This window comes from Rhincodon typus, chromosome 6 (assembly GCF_021869965.1).
Source record: "Rhincodon typus isolate 14 chromosome 6, sRhiTyp1.1, whole genome shotgun sequence".
Classification (NCBI taxonomy): Eukaryota; Metazoa; Chordata; class Chondrichthyes; order Orectolobiformes; family Rhincodontidae; genus Rhincodon; species Rhincodon typus.
The window spans coordinates 52103888-52127118 of NC_063337.1; the positions used below are offsets into that span (position 1 = coordinate 52103888).

The 23231-nt window shown below is 39.4% G+C and overlaps 1 protein-coding gene across 1 annotated transcript in view; it reads right to left on the reverse strand.

The window, feature by feature from the left end:
* tenm4 (teneurin transmembrane protein 4) overlaps nucleotides 1-23231 on the reverse strand; it is a 302149-nt gene that overhangs the window by 268893 nt on the left and 10025 nt on the right. Inside the window, exon 2 of the mRNA XM_048598311.1 lies at nucleotides 12037-12246. Coding sequence (XP_048454268.1) covers nucleotides 12037-12136 — 100 coding nt within the window. The 5' untranslated portion in view covers nucleotides 12137-12246. The remainder of the gene's footprint in view (nucleotides 1-12036; nucleotides 12247-23231) is intronic.

A 23231-nucleotide genomic window follows, 5' to 3' on the forward strand; every position in this document is an offset into this window, starting at 1 on the left:
AAATTAGAGGGCTGCCTGGAGAGAAAGACCCTCCATTGTTAGAGCTGTTGAAGTGTCATGAAGCTTCATAGGAATGGATTTAAAAGGTGAGAAATGCACTCCAAATTCAACTGTAATCCCCTGCAAGTTATCACAGACTGCCAAGCAGATGGGAGAAAAGACAGGCGTCTGGGCAAGTAATGGGTTTTGAATCTGCTTCTTTAAAGAATACACAAGAACAGGAGTTAAAAGTCATTTTGACCATGGTCTGTATGAGCTAGTGGAAGAAGGTGTACCAGTAAACTACCATACAAGCTTGGATTCGAGTGCTAGTTTGCTGCTGAAGGTCACAGTTGAAGAACCATCCATTGGTTACCTCTGTGTTGTAGGTAAATATCTCTCTTGCTAGAAGCCAGGTCAAATGGAAACAGGACAAAACATTTTCAACTAACCTGCCAAACCAAGAATTCCAAAATCAACTGCTTAACCATCAATGTTTCACACTCTACTTTGCATGAGTGACAAACAGACTGTCCTGTACATATGTTAATATCTGTCTGTTTTTAGACTCTCTTCTCATTTTTAATCTGCATGTATTTGTGCTGCATTATTTCTTCTCGCAGTTAGTAACTAATGAACTCACTTTTTTTCATTAACTCAGGAAAGCCTGGTTAAATTGTCTTCTTTTAAATCATAAATTCATTTGTTCTGGGAGGAAGGTATTCACAAGGCAGAGGATCCTTTGCAGATTAACCTTGTTGTAACCAACTGAAGAGGTGGGTGTCAAATTAAGGGAAGCCAATTCATCCTGCCTCAACCAGGACCTTGCCAATTAGGGTATTCTATCTGGAGCCATGATAACTTAGTGATCCTCACTCAGAGTCTAATCGGAAAGTGGTCCTTGACAGCTTCTAGAGCCCTATTGCGAACAATAGTGTCTCTCCTTCTGCCCATCAACAGAGTAAATGCTTTCAGTGCAGTATCCATCTGTCTCTGCATTTCCATGGCATTGTCTCTCAGGATTTCCCATATTAGCAACTTTTTTCCAATTTTCCTTCTGCCTTTTGAAAAACATAATCTGTTTCTATCAAAACCTGCTTTTTGGATTTGAGTAAAACCAGACGCTGCTCCAATCACCTCAGTTTTCTAGTTTAAATAGAATGCAGGATCATGTGGAATGTTGAGTAAGAATGGAAAGCATCAAGTTCCTTGGCCATCAAGAACTCGGATGTGTGGAAAACGGGAACAATGCCTTTGAATCGTAGGGAACAGAAAAAAGCTTAAGGGGCAAAAAAGACAGAAAGTAGGTCAGTACCTTGCTGTCTCCATTTAATGAGAGGTGGGATATACAATATGTTTTCATATAGCAAAGGACAGGAGAATTCAGCTCTTTTGGGGAAGACCCTATTTCTCATGGGAATATCAGAAATGACATATATGTGTTTTGTAGAAGTTTTGAGCTCAAACTAAGTAGCTTATTTGCATAAAAAAGGAAAAGGGATGTGAGCAACCATTCCCAGTAGATAATCTTGTGTAACAAAATTGTAATTAGAGCCAGATTGCCAAGATAAAATATTCAGACCAATAGAAGTCTGTTGGTATTTTGACAGCAACAAAGCACTTACGCAATACGAGCGGTAAGAATTTTTTTTAAATTCGCTGTCTAGGCCAGCATTTATTGCCCATCTCTAATTGCCCATGGGGCAATTAAAAGTCAATCACATTTCTATGGGTCTGGAGTCACATGTAGGTGAGACCAGGTAGGGATAGCAGCTCCCTTCCCTCAATGACAGTGGTGAACCAGATGGGTTTTCCCCCAACAATTGGCAATGGTCACCAATAGACTCTTAATTCTGGATTTTTGTTGAATTCAAATTTCACTATCTGCTCATGCAGGATTCAAACATGGGTCTCCAGAACATGCCTGACACTCTAGATTAATAGTTCAGCGATAATACCATTTGACCATCTTCTCCCCTAATCTGAGCAGATGATCTAAAACAATTTGGAATATAGATCGCAGTTACTGTCGTCAATTCCAAAGGATTCAAACTTGTCTGGTAATTGGCCAAAAATGCATTTGGTGTTAAACAGTAACCAAACAACATTTTGATAAAATCAAAGAAAAATCACTGTCAGTTCTGACTGAGTCAGTGCAAACCCTTTGAATCAAAATGTTGCGGATTAAAATTCCATTCCAAATACCTTAGGGCATAATTTAGGCTGACACGTCACTGCAGTACTATGAGTGTGCTACACTGTTGAAGGCGTTCACAACATAGTATGGAACTGGAAGAACACAGCGGGCCAGGCAGCATCAGAGCAGCAGGAGAGTTGATGTTTCGGGTCAACTTTCCTGCTCCTCTGATGCTTCCTGGCCTGCTGTGTTCCTCCAGCTCCGTACTGTGTTCTCACTGTTGAAAGTGTTGTCTTTCAGAGGAGATAGTGGATCTTTCCTCAGGTTTATATAAAAGATGCATCATACTTTTCAAAAGAACTATTGTCCATTTGTTATGGACAATAATTATCCATTTGTTATGGACAATAATTATCCTTCAATCAACATCATGAACACAGTTAATTGATTGTGATTCCTCATTGTTTGTGGGTACTTGAGTACAAATTTACTGTTGTGTTTCATAAAGTAACTGCACTTTAGAAGATATACTTAATTGGTTTTAAACAACTCCGTGTTATTTTGAGTTAATGGAGAGTATTGCATAAATACATATTCATTTTTTCTTCTTTATTACGGACAATCAAAATAAACTACATTAGAATGGAAAACTGTCCAAATGTAAGAATGAAATGATTTCTTATGGAGATAATTTGGACAAAGTTACGTTAAATTGTTCATTTTATACCACTAGCAAGAGATCTGTGTCGCAATTAGTTATCAAGAAGTTAGACTGAGGAAGGGTCACCGGACCCGAAACGTTAACTCTGTTTTCTCCTCCACAGACGCTGCCAGACCTGCTGAGCTTTTCCAGCAATGTTGTTTTAGTTCCTGATTTACAGCATCCGCAGTTCTTTTGGTTTTTACTCAGTGAGTCGTTGGGTATGGAACGCACTGCCTGGAAGTGTGGAAGAGGCAGGTTCAACTGAGGCATTCCAGAGGGTGTTGTATAATTATTTGGATAAAAATAATGTCCAATGGTATGGAGAAGAAGGCATGAGATTGGCACAAGGTAATGATGCTTGTTTGAAAAGCTTGTGCAGATACACTTGGTCAAACAGCCTCATTGTGTTCCAAAACAATTCTGTGAATTTCAGTGACCAACAAAATGGTGTTTTTAAGTTTTACTAGTGATGAGGAGTACTCTGACTTTGTCAAATGGAGAGTAGTGAAAGCAAGCCTTGCAATCATAGCACTCCTCTAGAAGTGCTATTATATTCCTTCATTTGGATGTAATTTTAAGTGGAATACAGAATGGAAGATGTGAGGACATTAACCAAGGAGAAAAACATATTTCAATGCAAACATTCTTCGTCATTTAAATCTCAGGAAATAAACTACCTTAAAATATGAGAGTTATTTATTGAGTTGGTTAGCCGATTGATATCATTACAATTGCAATTCATAAACTCGATGTTACAGCTTCACTTTGAAAGATCTCCCAAAAGCCTTGTTTCTTTGTCATCAAATCAAGTCTCTAAGCAGAGAAAAGGTGGAATCTGCAATCAACCAAGTTCAGCATCAATTACTGAATATGTTGAAGTACTGTGATCAGAACCTATCAGGGAAAAGCCTGGAGGAATCTACAATGACTTCCCAAAAGTTTAATTGAGCAGCTGTGCATCTTGTGTAATTGATTTCTCCCTCTCTCAAAAAAACAGGTTAACATGAGGTAAAGAGAGATAACATGCTTTAAGTGAATTAAGAACCATCAGTCGGAAATCCCTGGACAATAGGCTGAATACCAAATTAAACGGCCCATTTGCTGGGTTATGAATAAATGCGAACATCCGCATTTGTTATGCAGATATATTGTGGTAGTCACAAAAGAAATTACAAATGGAATTGTCTATTTTTAAACTTTTGGCTTTTTGGTCTTCATCATAAACTATTTGCCACATTGATCCTGAGAAATGTAGGCTGTGGATATTCAGTGATGGCTTCCAAAGTCGTTGAGTTAGTTACCAGCTTCATCCTTTGGCAAGTCACTCTGTACCACACTGCAAAACCTCACCCAACCTGGCTTGACCAGAATTGCAAATGGTCCAAATTCCTGAAATATTCAAAATCCAGCATGGACTTGGGGCTGTCGGGACTAGATTTCAAGAACTACACATTTATTTTAAAAATATCTCCCACAATCATACGTCAAAGAGTAAAGTTAGGTCACTCATTATTCCTAAATTCCAGGGTAATTTAAATATTAGAGCAAAGTACCTGTTTCATTACTAGTTTCAGTGGGTTGTCCATCCTGTGGGTCTATAATTTTTAAAAGGGGACCACAGATTCTTTCTGGTCTTCCCTGGTAGGTCCTACTTTTAAATGGCAACTCAAGTCTCTTGAATGAACTGCCGTTTGATAATGACATTGTGAGGCACAAATACAATTCGGCACTGCAAATATGTAACCGGTGATAAGTCTAAGAAAGCATAATATTTCTGCCAGAAAGTTCATCATGATGTGTGTTGAGAAATGCTGACATGTTGGAGTTGGTTGGAATGGGATTAGAAGAGTGAGAAGGTATTAGGGTTGTAGAAGTACAGAAAAAGACCAATGGTCCCATTGTGTTTCTGCTAGATCTTGCAAAGGGCTGTCCGATTACCAAGTTTTATTGCCATTGTTCCTCAAATCTTTCCTTTTCAAGTATATATAGACTTCATTCTTGAAAGGTCTGAATCTACGTCTACTGCCCTTTCAGCAGTATATTTCAATGCCACTTGCACTGAGAAGTCTTTTTTTTATTTGCAGTTAGCATTTCTTTTAAATTTCTCATCCTTACTTTCAAACAGCTCTACGGTCTCACGTCTTCTATCTCTGCAATTGTCTCCATTCTCCACAATCCACCAAAATATCTGCTTTCAGGTAATTCTGACTACTTCAATGTCTCTGATTTTAATTCACCCTACTTCCGATGGTTGTACCTTAATTTCTCTGGTCCCCAAGTTCTGGAATTCGCTGCCTAAACCTTTCTACCTCTCTCTTCTCTATTAAGCCAGCTTTTCTTAAAAAAAAAAATCAATCGTTCATTGATATAGCTGTCACTGTCCAGGTCAGGTTTTATTGCCCAACATTAATTGTCCTCCAGAAGGTGGCAGTGAGCCATCTTCCTGGACCCTGTTAAGGAGGTATTATCAGGATTTTGACAAAGCTACACTGAGGAATGGCCAAATTAGGAAGGCATGTAGCTTAGAATTATACAATCCCTACAGTTTGGAAGCAGGCCATTCAGCCCACTGAGTCCACACCGACCCTTTGAAAAGCTTGGAGGGGAACTTTCAGGTGTCTATGTTCCTCTGTATCTGCTGTCATTGTCCTTCTAGATGATGAAGGTTCAGAGTTTGGAAGATTCTGTCAAAGAAACATGGTTGAAGTGCTGCAGTGCATCTAGTAGATGATACAAATTGCTGCCACTGCGCATCAGTGGAGAGAGTGAATATTGGATAAATGGTGGATAAGGTGCCAATCAACTTGGCTATTTTGTCAAGTTTCTGGAGTGTTATTGGAGCTGCTGTCATCCAGGCAAGGGGGAATATTCCATCATACTCATCCATCAGCTCTGGGGAGTCAGGAGATGAGTTAGTTGATGCAGAATCCTGAGACGCTGACCTACTCTTGAAAACACAGGATTCAACAGGCTGGTCAAATGCAGTTTATCCTCAACAGTAACCCCTAGGGTATTGGTAGGAATCAATGTCCAGGGACAATGGTTAAATTCTGTCTTGGTGGAGATGGTCATTACCTGGCAATTGTGTGCACAAATCTGACCGGGCAATTATCAATCCAAGCATCAGTGCTATCTAGATACTGCGGGGTATGAATATGGACTGCTTCTGAAGGAGAGGAGTGGCAAATGGCACTGAACATTGTCATGATAACCTGTGAATATCCCCACCTCTGAATTCATGACGGAGGAAAAATTATTGATGAAGTAGCTGATGATGACTGTGCTCAGGAACTCCTTCAGTGACATCTTAGGACTGTGATAATTGACTTGCAGCAACACAACCTTGGTGCTGGAGATGACACCAACCAATGCAGAGATTCCACTGTGATCCCTCCCTGGGCACAGGCAAAAATAAATTAGCCATGTCCAGTGGCTAATATCTTAGAGGTTAGAGTGAAGCCCGGCTGGAAGGACTGATGCTCCATTGGTGGCAGATGTATTCCCAGAAACTGTGTTCATGGAATATCCCTATGCCTCCTTTCTCCACCTGGATGCAGTAAAGGGAGATGTTTCAAAGGTAATGGTAAGACTTAATGTCGAAGTGGCATTAAGCTCTACCCAACCTGATGATGTCACACAGCCCTTGGATGGAAAATCAAGTAAAGGGAGGCAGACATGTCATCTTCGGCTCCCAATAATTGTAATTATGCCTGACTAGCTAATGTAATGTTGTTATCATGCAATAAACCACATTTTCTGGGTAACACAAGCACCTTTTGTATTATTAAGAATCAGCATTGGCCGATCTTCAACAATTGATAATTAAAGAGGTGGAGTCAGGGTGACCCTGGGGAGACAACACAGTGTCTACTTTGAATCTTCTGTCAGTGATGGGCCCCACAGGAGCTGGGTTGTGTCATCACCTGCCAAAATGATCCTTCAATTTAAATTCTAAGCTTCCTTTGACATTCACTTTTGTTACAATGCCCCTGAGGGTCTGTCAATTCTAATTTTACTTTGTTTCATCATCATTCTGTTATTAAAATAATCAAACTACCCCAACGCTAAGCTGCCAGTGTTTATACCCATAGCCCATAACAACACCTTTCAATTGGAATAACACAGACATATCCCAACTTTCACAGCTGAAAGGATCGTTTCTGAAACTGCAGGGGACCTCCAGCTATGTTCACGACGTGAGCCGATCTGGATTTCCAAACTCCGCCCAACTTACTGCCATTGTCAATTTATCTGAATCCATTGTATGTGCGATGACTCTCCTGGTGTCAGTTGGCTGGCATGACATCTTGTGACTCATCGTGTTTCCCGTGCCAGATCAACAGCCAACAGTGGAAATGGCTCATGCAAGACTCGTCGGTTTCCATTTATCCTTCCCCACGTCAGAAGGAAAAAGTCTGACCCAATATCTCAAGATATGCTAAAGGTGGTCCATAAATATTAGCTATACTGTTGTCAGTGGAGTTTAAACAACCCCGTCTGTGCGTTTCTATCCCCCCATTTCAAATGTGCTGAATTTCCTTATCAAAAGTGAAAAGAATTTAATTTCTAACATTCTGATTGGTCCATTTTTTTAAACAAAAACTGTATCCACAAGAAAAAGATGCTGGTCAAACTTTTTTTTTGCCTTGTCTGGGAAGAATCTTGTATTTGGTTTTGTTCCCCTACAATAAAATGTTAAAATGGTAGAGATGCTCCAATTCAAAGCATTATGCCATGCTTCCAAACAGAATGCAACTGTTTTGCAAATTACTTTTAAATGAAAATGGTGGCCCTGCAATTTTAACATCTTCTGTTCTTCCATTCCGTTAGTGCATTTATTTGAGGAAAGCCTTTAAGTGCAGTTTTTGATGACGGTGTCAAGGCAAAATTCCCCAAGGATAATATAAGTAAAGAGTGACTTTAAGTTATGATTTATATCCTTGCACACACTATCTGGGTTCAAGTCTGGTCCAACCTCATATGATGTTAATGAGATTAGCATGAGCCCTTCTCATATATCAACAATAGTCAGATGAACAGGAAATTGCTTTTAATGATGTTTTGTTCAGATGCAGTTCTTAAAAAAAAAGTGCCTCTCATGGAAATTACTCCTTTAAACATCAAACTTCAAAATTGATTTGGGCTTGACACAGTTCAATAAACTAGAAAAAAATAATTTGCTAACATAGTAAATTATATTATAAGGTAAAAAGGAAACACGAACACATCACAAAATCAATAAAATGAACCATGAAGCCACATTATCACTCGACCAGTGTCTAGTCAATGTGCCGCCCAGACATTCCAAAACATAACAAAACAGTTAGATTTTCAAAAGTAAAATCAATTGAACACCCTCTCCAGTAATGGGTTTAAGATTTTCTATAGATGTTTTGCTCTGCATTCAATTAAATTGTTCACATTTATTTAACAGTGGGGTACTAATTGTTCAAAATATTTCTCTTCAAGTAGTTTATTTGAAAGGTCATAACTCATAATGAGTTAATCAATATCAACAGTTACATTTCTATTATCCTACAGAGAAAGGAATTCTAAAACGATTGAGCCAACATCAATAAAATCTATTGGAGAAACAATACGAACACCTCTGATTTGAGAGTGAGATTGAAATTACTGCTGACTGCATCAAGGACATTTGAATGGCTCTAACACCTGCAGTGACAGAATTTAAAGTGCTGGTGATGTTGCCGGGATAAACACAGGGAGACTAACGGTGCATGGAGAACTCGATGTGAGAGTGTGAGCCCAGGCATGGGGTAAATCAAGGATGTAAAGGCATGAAGAAAGTGTGAGAGTGGTGAAAGGGTGGGTGTGTGAGAATTTGAGGAGGCATGTGTCAGCGATGAGGATTTGTGGGGTTAGGGCAGCGAACAAAGGTATAGCAATTTGAGGGAGCTGAGAGACTGAAGCAAGAATGCAAGGTGGACAAGGGGTAACAAAAGTGTGGGGAAGAAAAAGTGTGTGGTGTTTTCAAGAATACAGTGGACTGGGTGGTGGGCCGAGGGACTATGGAGGCAAGGGCTTGGGCAAAGGAACAAGCGCAGGGGACAGATGAGAGGTGCGATGATGATTTTTGTCCGATGATTTTGATCCTGTTTGTCCGATGTAGTGTTTCTCGCAGTCTCTGCAGGGGATCTTGTAGATGACATTGGTCCAGGAAGGAAACTAACAACAAGAGTACATGAACACCAACTGGCTACAAGGAGACACGACCAATGCTCACTCATCTCAATCCACATGGACAAGGAGAACCACGACTTCGATTGGGACGACATCAAGATCCTGGGACAGGCTAGGCAGAGACAAGCACGAGAATTCCTGGAAGCATGGCACTCCACGAAGCAGGCTATTAATAAATACATTGAACTCGACCCCATATATATTCCACTACGGAGGAAACCCGGAAGTGAGGCAATCCATCGCAATGGACCCCAGAGTTTAAAAGCTAGGCGGGAAAACACACCGACGCTTCATCAGAGGCTGCACTGAGGATGTTACCAAGCACGGTAACGAAATGTCTGCGGAACAACAAACCAGCTCGGCGAGCCAACCAACCTCAACACATCTTGGTGATGATACAAGAGGAACACAGACATGAGGAGGTTGAGAATGTGATATTATCAAGTTTCTAGGGGCAGGGTTCTGGGTGGGGTGGGGGGGGTGGAAGGAGGTGGAGGATGGTCAAGGGTCTAAACATGCAATGGTGCATGACAGATGGAGTGTGGGTTAGGCAAGTTGAGGAAGGATACAAGGCTATGGGAGGTCGGAAATTGTGGAATCTTGAATATGTTAGGGTTTAAGGGTGTGTGGGGTAGGATCAAAGTGCAAGGAATTGTTGGAGGGCATACGCGTCAGGGTGCAAAAGGTTAATGTGGTGACTCTCCATTCTAAATAACTCCTTCTTTAGACAAACATTTATTTTTAAACAATATATCAGAGAAGAACCTGAGGTTGTGGCATGATTGTAATATCACTGGATGAGTAATCCAGAGGCCCAGGCTCATGCTCTGACAATGTGGATTTAAACACCACCAATGCAGCTTGTGCAACTTAAATTCAAATCATAAATCTGGAATTAAAAGATCATGTCAATAATGGCGACTATGGGAACCATTGCCAACTGCCATAAAAACCCATTTAGCTCACTAGTGTCCTTTAGGGAAGGAAACCTGTCATCCTTACCCGAGTATGATTCCATGCACACAGACTGACTCTTAAATGACTCAGAATTGGCCGAGCAAGCCACCTTGCATAAGGGGCAATTATGGATGAGCAATAAAGGCAGATCTTGCCAATGTTACCCATGAAAGAACAAAAGAGTCCTCAGGTGTAAAGTGCAAATATTCACATTTAAATACAAATATCAAAGCAATCCGTTCCATTTTGTTGCCAAATTTCTTCCTATCTTTGCTAATAAAAGTTTTTTCCTCCTCTACTGAAAATTTTGCCTTGTGTGATCAATGGTTTGATGGATGTCAGTTGTTTCCCAGTGATTTAACAAAAGGGCTATGCTTTGTGTGTGAGTGTTAAGGTGATGAGGAGAGCTACCTTATCAAATTTGATCCTGTCAGCACTTATTAACACTGTGAGAGCAATGAGGAGTTGGAATCACCCTGCGCAGGCAGAAATACTGGGACCATTTTGCATGAGATCTATTACATTGTCTTTTCCTTTCCATCGTGGCCATTGCTATCAGTCATTCTTGAGGAATAATATAATTTAAAATGGTACTATGCACAATGAATGTCGATTATTTACTGCAAATGCACCCACTCCAGAAGCTCTGTGCTGACATTTCAGTGCAGTACAGATGGAGAGCTGAATTGCTATGAAATCACAAAGCAAAAGCAGTTTTTGTTCACTGACTTGGCCAATATTTATCTCCCATCGTTAAAAAATATTCACTCAACCCTATTAGTGGAATCTTGCAAGAGGTAGAGGGGTGCTGGGGAACCTGGACAGCAGTAATCCAGGCTGGATTTGTCGAGCAAGGCTGTTACCATGCTATGCAAAGTCTGTTCAACTTCAAGTTCTAATCTATCCTACAGCTTAACACTAGCCACCTGTTTCATTCTCGTCAGCATCAACACACCATAACCTTTCTCACTGGTCATTCATGCTGAACTCCATGGAGTGCAGGTTTGGTGTTCAGTTCAACTGTGCTGTGGTTTTAAAAACAAAGGTCTTAGGTTCACAATGTCACCGACTACCTTCTTTCATCTGTGGAAAATTATTCTTTCACTGCTGCATAATTTATTCAAATTTTTTTATCATCTTGAAGTATTATTGAATTTTTCTCAACAGCATCCCATTTCCAACCATTGTCAACTATTCCAACTCCTCTCCTTCACAGGTCTAACATACCCATCAAATTTATTCAGCAACTGTACATTTCTGCATTCAGTAAGCCGTTTTCATATCCTCAACTTAAAATCTTGACAGTTTTATCCTATCCTTTTCAGGGGATTTTTTAAAACTCTTCTGCTTGCCCCACTTTTGCACTTCAATAATTCAGTTCTTTGCCCTTCAAAAGCCCCCTAAGGCCCATAGCTTCAAAGGTGGTTTCATTATCCCCTTCAATTCCTTACTTTCTGTTTGAATCATCTCACTTTAACTTTATTCTAAAAGAAACTCTAAAGCCCCTTTTACATGGAAAGTACAAAGTGAATGCAAATTGTTATTTTTGAAATACATCAGAAGTTACATTCCATTTTCAAACTGTAGTTCAGTTTCTTTTAGACACAAGACATTGATTGGTCAGATGTTGCATATGGACTGCAGCTATTGTGGGCTGAATGTATTTTTGAGTAAAACAGCAACTTTTGATTCTGTAATTGTTTGATATTACTGGCCTTATCGTTTTCAGATGGAGCAAAAGGCATTCAGATAATAAGTAACAATATGAGTGACAACTAGAATTAAGCAAGTTTAAAAAATACACAAATACTATAATTAAGTAATGGACAAACCTAATGCAAGTAATATATTCACTCTAATTTTCAAAGACTGGGCGCAACTACTTAATAGTAAAATAACAATGTGAGTAATTGATTAATTAACATTATACAAAACTGATCTGTGGTTAATGCTGCACTTGGTGTAAATTTTGTTAATAAATATGATACAGATTGATCAGAAATCAAAGTAGAAGGGAGATTGCTACAACAAAGAAGCAGTATAAATTCAACTAACTCACCACTTGTGGGAACATACAGGTTTCCAGAGCCAGTTTTAACCAAGAAAGAATTGGGAACAAACTCTTCATCAGAGTCAGAGTCTTGGTTTGGCTGGGTCATGTTATTGCTGAGGAACCCTCGCTGGTTCTCATTGACTTCGGGAGGGGGGGGATGGGAGAGGTACTGCTCCACTGGGGTTGATGAAGCAGAAGAGCAAGGCAGAGGAGGATCTGAAAACAACAAAAAAGCAACACAAACAAAAGTTAAGGACTTCAAAAAAGTTGGCAATAAATAATATAATTTAAAAGATTGGCATTCCTAGAGTAACAATAAAGAACAACAACAGAGGTAATATTTTGTTTCAAAATTCAAAGAAAATTAAAAACCTGTTAGAAATGTCTCCTTTAATTGGTTAATTTACCATATATTTCTTTCCTTTTGCCAACAAGAATACTTTTGCACAACAGTGATTCCTGTTGCTTACATCAGTCGTAAACCAAAATATCACTAATTTCTTTAAATTCTGTGTGTTTCATTACAGTTCTGTGTCTGAACATTTAGTATCATGGAAAACAATTTCTCAATTTTAAAAAGCACGTACATTGATACTCAACATAGGTAACAGAATCAGATGTGCCTGTAAGTCTTCATGAGAATCTTTAGAATTACTCTCAACTACACACTGGACAATTCACATTTTCAGCACTTAATCTCAACCAAACATCCAAACTGAGCTGCATACATTTATTTCTAAAGCTCTTATTTTGACCAGTGCTTTGTTGCCCTGGTTCAAGAAACTGATCACATACTTTCCATGAGAAAAATACTGACGTTCAGTTTGGAACCAAGGTTTAGCAATTCAAGAAAGTCAGAAAGAATGGGCATGTAGCGTAGATATTTTCTCTACTATTTACTTAGATTTAAAAATGTTATACAATATTTAATAGCTAGTTGACTTGGTCCCAGGTCTTTATAACTCCTGCTCTGTAAATGATCATCCTACAATTTAAACAACAGAGAGATTGTAAACTTACCTGTTGACAAGTCAGCATCTAACCATTTCATCACACAATAACTGGTACAACAAGATAAATTTTCCAATGTTTCATTGTAGTGCAGACCCTTGCAACAGTGAGGAGGCTGAGATAATGAGTAATGAGACCTGGCACTGTGTGTGTCTAATCTGCAGACTTCAAAATTGTAGTTTGCTTTGCCAGAAACAATATGACATTATTTATGAAGATTCACAGTTCTCATTTACATTGACAAATTATTTAAATGAAATCCTTTGCTCCAGAATCATAAAATCCCTGCCGTATGGAAACAGGCCATTTGGTCCATCAAATCCACACTAATCCCCCAAAACAGCATCCCACCCAATCACCATGTCCCCATGACTAATCCAACTAACCTGCAGAGCTTTGGACTTGGGGGAGAAAACTCGTACAGACACGGGGAGAATGTGCAAATGCCACACAGACAGTTACCTGAGGGTGGAATTGAATGCTGGTCCCTGGTGCTGTAAGTAGCAGCGCTAACCACTGAGCCACCATGCCACCCCTGGTTAAGGTGCTTCCCGTTTTGACCTGCCTGTCCATTTAAAAATGCATTGAGGATCCTGAGATCTGGTCTGTGCTTATATGATTCTTAAAGGAAAGTAAGTTAGCTATTGCGCGAAAACATGTCCATTTGTGATGCATTCTGTACCATGTTTTAAATACTTTTGCATTCATTATTCTTAGCTGCTGTTGCAGTGAATCAGTAATATGGAAAATGTTAATCGTAGAAGACGTTACACGACAGGAGGAGACCATTCAGCCTGTCATACATGTGGTAGCTCTCTGCAACGGCATCTCAGTTAGTCTCACTGTCCTGCCTTTTCTCCATGACCACAAAATTTATTTCTCTTCGGATACTTACCTAATTCCCCTTTGAAACATACAAGTGAACAGGTTTTCACCACATGCTTATAGAATTACAAGTCTTAACCACTCACTGAGTGAAAAGAATTTTCCTCACATCACCCACTGTTGTTTCTTCTGTCTTTCACCATAAATTGGTGTTTTCTGATTCTTAACCCTCGAGTGAGTGCAGACTGATCCTCTCTATCAATTCTGTCCAAACCTCTTATGATTTTGAGCACTTCACATCTTCTGAGGAAAACAACCAACTTTCATTAGTCTATTTACATAATTAACTCCTTTATCTCTGCAGAAATCTTTTCTGCACTCTTTGTAAAGTTTTCACATCCTTTTCAAGTGTTTTTTTTCCCTTTATTCTTTCATGGGGATATAGGAGTCACTGGCAAGTTGCCCTGTGGCTGTTAAATTGATCGATTCTCTAGGCCATTTCAGAGGGCAGTTAAGATGCAACCACATTACTGTGAGGCTGGAGTCACATGTAGGCCAGACTAGGTAAGGAAGGCAGATTTTCTTATCTCAAAAACATTAGTGAACCAGATTGATTTTGAGAACAATTAATAATAAATTCATAGCTATCATTACTAAGGCTGGCTTTTAATTCCTGGTGTATTGATGGAATTTGAAGCCCACCAGCTGCCATGGTGGCATATGAACCCATGTCCTTACAGTATTAGTCTGAGCCACGTCATTGTTAGTCCAGTACCTTCAATGTTATGAAACCATCTCCCTTGTTCTATAATGCCCAGGAATGGATACAATGGAGATAGCAAGAACTGTAGATGCTAGAGTCAGAGTCAATACAGCCTAGAGATGGGGGAACACAGCAGGTCAGGCAGCATCAGAGGAGCAGGAGAGTTGACATTTCGGGCCTAGACACTTCATCGGGACTGGACCAGGGGGACTCTGTCTATATTTTTGTTGGGAGGAGGGGGTTGGAGGGCAGAATTGCAGGAAATGCAAGAGATGCGGTTGAGGGTATTTGCGATGAATGGAGGGGGATGTTGCAGTCTTTGAAGTAGAAGGACATCTGAGGTGTCCGTGAGTGGAACACTCCACCTTGGGAGCAAATGTGGTAGAGGTGGAGGAATTGGGAGTACGAGTTCAGGCTTAACCTGTATTTTATGAGGGTTCATCATAAATCTTGACACAAATATATGAATTGGGAGCAGGAAGAGGTGACTTGGCACATCAAATGTGCTCCTCCATTCAAGAAAATCATGGCTGATGTGATTACGTAACATTCATTGCTATCCCTGATGACCCCTTTAATTATCAATAATCTACATCCTTCTCAAAATCATTCAAACACTTCTTCCCCTGCCTTTTGAGAGAGTTCCAAAGATTCGCAACTTACTATGAGAAAAAAAATCCTCATCTCTATTTTAAATAGGTGACCCCTTATTTTTGAACAGTGACCCCAGTTCTAGATTCTTACACAAGAAGAAACATCCTTTCCTCATCCAAGACCCCTTTCAGTTTTCAATTATTTTGCTCCTTATTCCACTAATCTCCAGTGGGTACAAGCCTAGCTTGTGCAATACAATATTCGTAAAATAACCTATCCATTCCAGGTATTAGTTTAGTAAAGCTTTTGTGAACTGTTTCCAATTCAATTACATTCTTCCTTCAGTAGGGAGACCTATACTGAGTACTGTACCCAATGCCCTGTATAACAAAAGCTTAACCTCCTGAATTTTGTATCCAGTATCACAAGCAATAAACAACAGCATTCTCACAGCCTGCTTATTTACTTGCTGTAGCCGAGTACTAACTTTTTGTGATTCATGCACAAGGAAACACAGATCTCTTTGCACTTCAGAGCTCAGCAATCTCCCACCATTTAACTAATGTGTTTCTTTTTAATTCTTGTTGCCAAAATGAACAATTTCACATGTTCCCATATTATATCCTGCCAAAAGTTAGGGTTATTTTGCATGCAATGTTTTCATTTATAAAGCCTAGGGTTCTGTATGCATTTTGATCTTTCTCATTTACCCCATTACCTTGAATAATTTGCTCCTTCACACCCATTAGAATTGTACCTTTTATTTGATATTGGCTAGTGCCATTTGTCCTATCAAATGTGTCATTTCATAATTCTCTGTATTAGATTTTATCTGCCTTTCAGATCTACCCATTCCACTATGGCCTCGTGAAGTTCATCACTATCCTCCCAATAGGCTACAGTACCTCAAAGGTTTGTGTCTTGACACTCAAAATTATTAAAATAGATAACCAATGTGCATTCCAATGTGCAAACAAACTAATTATCTTGCACATCACTTGATATCACATACAATTTCAAAATTATGCCTTTTACACCGAAGTTTGCATCTAGAGAAGCAATGACCTAGTGCTGACCAGTGGAAATGCCCACTCCACGTACCCACCCTAGTCTAAAAAGAACATCTGGTCACTCAGTCAACTTTGCATCCATGGTGCCACTGTCCTTTTTGTCCTGTGAGCTGTTTTTCAGCAAGCTTTTTTTATATTAATCCATGGGATGAAGACATAACTGAATAAGTCAGTATTTATTACGCATTCCTAATTGCCCAGAGGGCAGTTAAGAGTCAACTACTTTGCAGTGACATGCACATGCAGGCCAGACCAGGTAAGGATGGCAGTTTCCTTCCCTAAAGGAAATTGGTGAACCAGAGGGATCTTTCTGACAATCAACAATGGTTTCAGGGTCGTTGGACTTTTAATTCCAGATTTTTATTGAATTCAAATTGTAACATTTGCTGTAGCTGGATCCAAATGTGTGCCCCCAGAACGTTACCTGTGTTTCTAAATAAATAGCTCAGCCATAATACTACTAGGCCATTGTTTCCCCTGTAATGGCATTAGTCACAACTCTTTTGGAAGTCTATATGTAACACATCAATCCCATGACTCTCTTCAATCTGTTACCTCATCTAAAATCTCCATCAGATTAGGTAAACATGATTTGCCTTTAAGACAACTTTGCAGCTATTCCTTAACTATTCCACACTTGTCCATGTGTTTTATTCCAAATTATCTCGAAAAAATTTCCCAGCATGGAGGTTAACCTGGTTGCTGAGCTCATCATTATATTTTTTTGAACAATCGTGCAATACTTGAAATTTTTCAGTTCTCTAGATTTAATGTACTCTTGTATCTATGGAGGATTGTAAGATTATGGCCAGCTTGCTGCCAAACACTGGGACTCTTGAACATTACTGAAGAGAAAGATACGTTGCTGAATCAAATGGAATTACTAGTGAACCTGCATCTCTTTTCTCTTGTGGTATAAATTGTAATTATTTGAAATTCTTGCATTTGTCCTGACAAATGCTAACCACTGAGCCACTGTGCCACCCATCTTGCATTTGTCCTGACAGGGACCTGGGTTTGATTCCACCCGCAGGCAACTGTCTACGTGGAGTTTGCACATTCTCCCTGTGTCTGCGTGGGTTTCCTTCAGGTACTCTGGTTTCCTCCTACAGTCCAAAGATGTGTAGGCTAGGTGGATTGGCCATGCTAAATTGCCCATAGTGTTCAGTAATGTGTAGATTAGGTGGGTTACAGGGGGATGGGTCCGGGTGGGATGCTCTGAGGTTCAGTGTGGACTTATTGGGCCAAAGGGCCTGTTTCCACACTGTAGAGATGCTATGATCTATGAAAAGCTTCAGCAAAATATCTCTTTTTTTTTAGCACAGGCAGTTTGTTTTGGATTAGGAAGAGGTGTTGATTAGAGTTCAGCAAGTATTTGTGCAATGACACCTTAAAAGTGTTTCCTTACCATCCAAGGAAATTAAATGTAGAGACTCCACCACATGAATCTGGACATATGAAACAGGATTCATTTTCACCACCTCAATTTCACATAACAGTTTGTAAAATCTGCTTCATAATGACTTGCCAAAAACATCCAGGGCAGTGATATCTATTCCCAAATGTGCAGGTTACCATTGCATTAACAACATTTCACGCATCAGCCGCTCTCAAGGTATATAACATTCCCAGCGGTCTGCAGAGACAGATTCTATAGTGGGAAGGGGCAATTCCCTATTGCAGTCCAGGTAAAGGAGGCATCAGCTAACAGGATGCCAATCTTTAACTGGGTGATAGGCCTCCCTCTCACACTTGATGCTGCAAAGGATACCATATGTGCATCAGATCCTCAATTCACAGTCCTGCATAATAGTACAGCACAGAAACCCACTTATGCAGTTATTTATGCTCTATGCAAGTCTTGTGTCAGTAACACTTCATCTTCTCTGTTTGGCACAAGTTCCACTTGCCAATATTCAGCTGAGGAGTCATCAATGGTGGTAAAATTTTGGCAACTGCAATTTTGGGGACCTCAGGTTAAAATCTTAAAACAGGCAGACCACGGATGAGGGTGACATGCAGTGTTTTAAATGTTATATCCCAGAGGACATATAAGATATGTTCAAAAGTGAGGAATCCGTCAGTTTCCTCCCACCATAAAACTTGCATTGTATTGGGCTTTTAACAAGAGGGTCCACCAAATAAGCCAGGCTTCTCTGATGTTTCTTCTTCACATCCATATGAAGAACTGCTGCTTGAAATAGACCAATGTTTCCACTGAACTATTATGACCAACTTCTCCATCTTTTTGTCTTGTCATAAATTACCCATCAATACCTCACTGTAACCCATTAAGGGGTGCTGCTTTGCCTGATTTTCTGATTTTACATCAGAGAGTTATAGAGTCATAGAGATATACAGCACGGAAACAGACCCTTCGATCCAAATCGTCCATGCCGACCAGCTATCCTAAATTAATCTAGTCCCATTTGCCAGCATGTGGCCCTATCCCTCCAAACCCTTCCTATTCATATACCCATCCAGATGCCTTTTAAATGTTCTAATTGTACCAGCCTCCACCACTTCCTCTAGAAGTTCATTCCATTCACGGACCACCCTCTGTGTGAAAAAGTTGCCCCTTAAGTCCCTTTTAAATCTTTCACCTATCACCGTAAACTTTTGCTCTCTAATTTTGGACTCCCCTATCCTGGGAAAAAAAAAACCTTGGCTGTTCACCCTATCCAAGCCCCTCATGATTTTATAAACCTGTACAAGGTCACGTGTCAGTGTCAAAGGTGCCACAGTCCAAGATTTCTGGAAAAAATATTCCATGTACCTGCAAACTATTCTAATGTGGTCAGATTTGCCATTGCATGACAAGTGCAGATCGATGAACATCTACCCCCTACTTTACCAGTTATCTTTTTTCCATAGCCAGTGTGCAGTAATGCCTATTTGAACCTTATGAAACAAAAAGTGGTTAACAAGTTTTGGGACTATTCAGGATGATTATTTAAACTGGTGGAAGGCACGTGAAAAGAAATATCAGAAGTTTTTGGAGCAACCAAGTATGGGAAGGTGGTGATAATTTTACTGGACTAGTAAGTCACAGATCCAGGCTAATGCTTGGGTGACATGGTTTCAAATCTCATTTGTGCAGGTGATGGAATTTAATTCATTTAATAAATCTGGAGTATTAAGTTAGCCTCATCATGGCAACTTTCAGCAATTGTTGTAATAATGAAACTGGTTCACTGATGTCCCTTAGGAGCAGAAATAGGCCATTTGTACCTGGTCTGGCCTACAAGTGTCTCTCAATCCACTGCAGTGTGATTGATTCTAAACAGACTTCTGAAATGGCTGAGCAATACAACTCAGCTTAAGGGTAATTAAGGATAGGAAACAAATGATGGCCTTGACAGTATCTAACTGCATCCCACGAAAGGATAAAAACATCTGTTTAATTCTATTCAGAATATAGTATTTTTAACAATATGGTAGCAGTAGTGATCTGACTTACACCAAACTTGGAGTCAGAAAGAATCATTGATGACCAAATTAATGTTACAGGGCAAGGCTTACCAAAATAACATAATGAGTGCAGTCTGGGCAGTGAAGTATGAGCTCACCCTCTTCATGTTTTACACATTTTAATAACACATACATTTTAAAACATTCAAAATTGTTAAATTGAAGCAAAATGAAATTTAAATTGCACGGAGTAGAAAGTGTTTTGTGTACCGCTAAGCTGTTGGATTTCTAAGGCACTTTTTTGAGGTTTCTCAATGGGATGTCCAGGCCTCTATATGTTTGTGCTATCAAGTGTTACATTGGAAATTGTTGCTAATGTGATTGCTGCAGGTACTGTTTGCTCTTGAGGTTTAAGGGAATCTGAAAGGCCAACAACGATAGCTCCAGGTCTTAGATCACTGAACTATGAAGACTGTCAAAGGGCATCTAAACTCTGTTCCAGTCAGAAAAAAGACAAATGGGTGGTGGAAGCACTGGCAAGCTGATATGTAAAAAAAAAAAATCGAGAAAGGAATGCCAAAGTTAAATGAGTGGAAGCTCTTTGCCTAAAACCAGCAAAAGAGAACCTCAGTCATACTCATGTAAGGGAACCATAAATGACACATTACATGAGAAACATGAGCAACCAAATTACTCACTTCTGGAACAGACTGCCACCTAGTGCAATGAATGTTGGCCGAGTGTAAAAGTATGTTGAAAAGAAAGCAGAGAAATAAAAGAGAAAAAGATCTGTTGGTTGAACATTTATATAGAAGGCAAGGAAAATGATCTGCATAAGGTGTGTATGGGTGGGTGGGAGCGCAATCCCTTAATTATGACAATTTCTTGTTGCTTCCTTTCACTGTTTTTTTTTTTAAAACAGGCAAGTGAACCAAAATAAAAACTCTAAAGAAAAGTTTGAATGTTTGTGTCTCCTTAAAAAATGAATGACTGGTGTTCTGGGTGTGAAAGTAGCTGTTAACAACCTTTTGCAGTAATTAGTACAATTGACAATGCTATCCACATCTATAATGCCTCCTCCTGCTGTTGATGCCATTCTTCCCCATTTACAAGTGGCCAGTGCACCTTCTAGGAGAGCTCAATTTTCCATGCTTTATCCCATTACCACTGGAGCCCCGAGTGATTTATTAATACCCTGCTTTTACTCAATGCTCCTAATCAACACCCCTATACAGGAGAGCAGCTTTTATACGCACCAAACTCTTTTACTTCACTCGAGACAATTTGCTGAGTCAATATATGATAATGCTATGGGTTTAAGAGGTGTATTTTGTCCTTTTTTTAATGAAGAAAGGTTGAGGTAGGGGTGGTGTGCATTCTGCTCAAAGCCATTTTTTAAAAAAGTTGGAACAATAGAAGCAGCCTCAATGGGTGGAGTCAAGCTCCCACAGAATGAGGATTTTTAGTTTTAGCCTTCAGCAGTTGTTGGGGTCTTGAAGCTGGATGTGGAAGCTCTTATTCCTCTCTCTGTTACAGCTGCTAGAATTGCATGTGAGACAATCTATTTTACTGGAATTTGCCTTTGCCAAGGGTGCGATTATGTGATGTTACTATATCGGAACAGTTAATTAGTAGTAGGTAATATATATTATTTTGTTAAGCATTTCGATAGTTACAATTAAGTCTATTCTTATCTTTTTTTTAAATGTTGTCTGTACTTTAACTGGAGTGTAAAAATAAAGTGTGTTCTGCTTAAAGTCCATATTTTGATCAATTGAATTCCATCTGGAACGCCTTACACTTACCTTCAGAATAAGGAAAAAGTAGGGTCTAGGCTATCTTCTTAATATATATTGAGGGGTTTGATCTGGTCCATATCAATTAATAATCTGGTATAATCCACAACTTCTTCCAGCTCAACATGAAAATGTCCAAAATCCATTGTCTTCAAATTTTGTCACAAACTCTCTCATTCTGCTTCACTCTCACAAAACCCATACCTCTCAACCATACATCTTAAAAATCTTAAACTAAATCAAATTGTATACAATTTTGCTTTCCTGTATAATCCTGAATCAAACATACTTCCATATCCTGGACCAAAACTGCTTACTTTCACCTCTGCATAGGGCATTCTTATGTAAGAATTGAACTGGGCTAACTAAGTCTAGGAGAACAATAACTGTCAGAACATGTTAGGACAAGAGGTTGGCACCTCAGGATGAATTATGTATTGTGCAACTACAGTGTAACATGCCAAAGGGTACCAAGGAAAGATGCAGGCTGTGTAAATCTATGATAGTTCTCTGAAGTGGTCAGAGTAAGAACGCCAAGCTGAATCCATTTGGGAATGCAGGGAACTCCGCTTGTTCAAGTTCTTATTGTATAACTGTAATTGTTGTTATGTTATTGGCTCAACTACATACTGAAGACTGAATTCAAGAAATCACTTGACTACAGTGGTATATTTTGAACAATTGTCCTTTCAAGCACCTTACACTCACATCTTACGACCTTCATAATTTCCAAAACTTCTCAGTAAATCCCTCTCACCCTTTATCCCTGTCCTGAATGACCTACCCTAACTGTGGAATAAAACAAAGAACTGTGGATGCTGAAAATCTGAAACAGAAATTGCTGGAGAACCTCAGTAGGTCTGGCAGCATCTGTTGAGAGAAAGCAGAGATAACATTTCAAGTCCAGTGATGCTTCTTCAGTTCTGGATCCATTAACTATTTTCTCTACACAGATGCTGCTAGACTAGCTGAGAGAGATTCTTCAGTAATTTCTGTTGTGTATCTATGAAATACATTTGATTTAAAATTCTTATTTGATTTTTGAATTTCTCCTCATCTTTACCTTTTCTCCTAATATACTCAATCTTTGCGTTCTGAATCTGCTTTCATGCATCGTCCCTCAATTGGACACAACCTTCAGCTGCCTCAGTCCTACTCTTCAGTTCCCCAGGCCTTTCTTGATCTAACATTCCCAATTTCCTCAAAACCTATCAATTTAATCTAAAATTTGGTCACTTGTCCAGTTCTCTTCATTCTTGATTTTGCATTCATTTGCATAATGCCTACATATTTTTAGTTAAAAAAGGAATACAAAGTGCAAGCTATTGTAATTAAATCAAAGTTGGAAATACAAATCATGCTTGTTGTAAAATTCATGATGATTTCACATATGTAGCATAATAAATTTGATGATAACTGCATTACTCTACAAGGCAGCACCATGACAACTACATTAAGCTATACTGCAGTGTCTTGACAACTGTAATATCTATGAAGCAGCTCCATGGCATTTATACCAACATACGTGCAACTCCATGGTAACCACTGTAACCTACAGTGCAGTGGCATTGTAATAACATTACCCTATAGTACAGCACCATGAAATTACACCAAGACATACTGCAGCACCATGACAACTACACTAAGCTACAATGCAGCACCATGACAACTACACTAAGCTACAATGCAGCACCACGGCAACCTTATTAAACCATAGCTTGTACCATGACA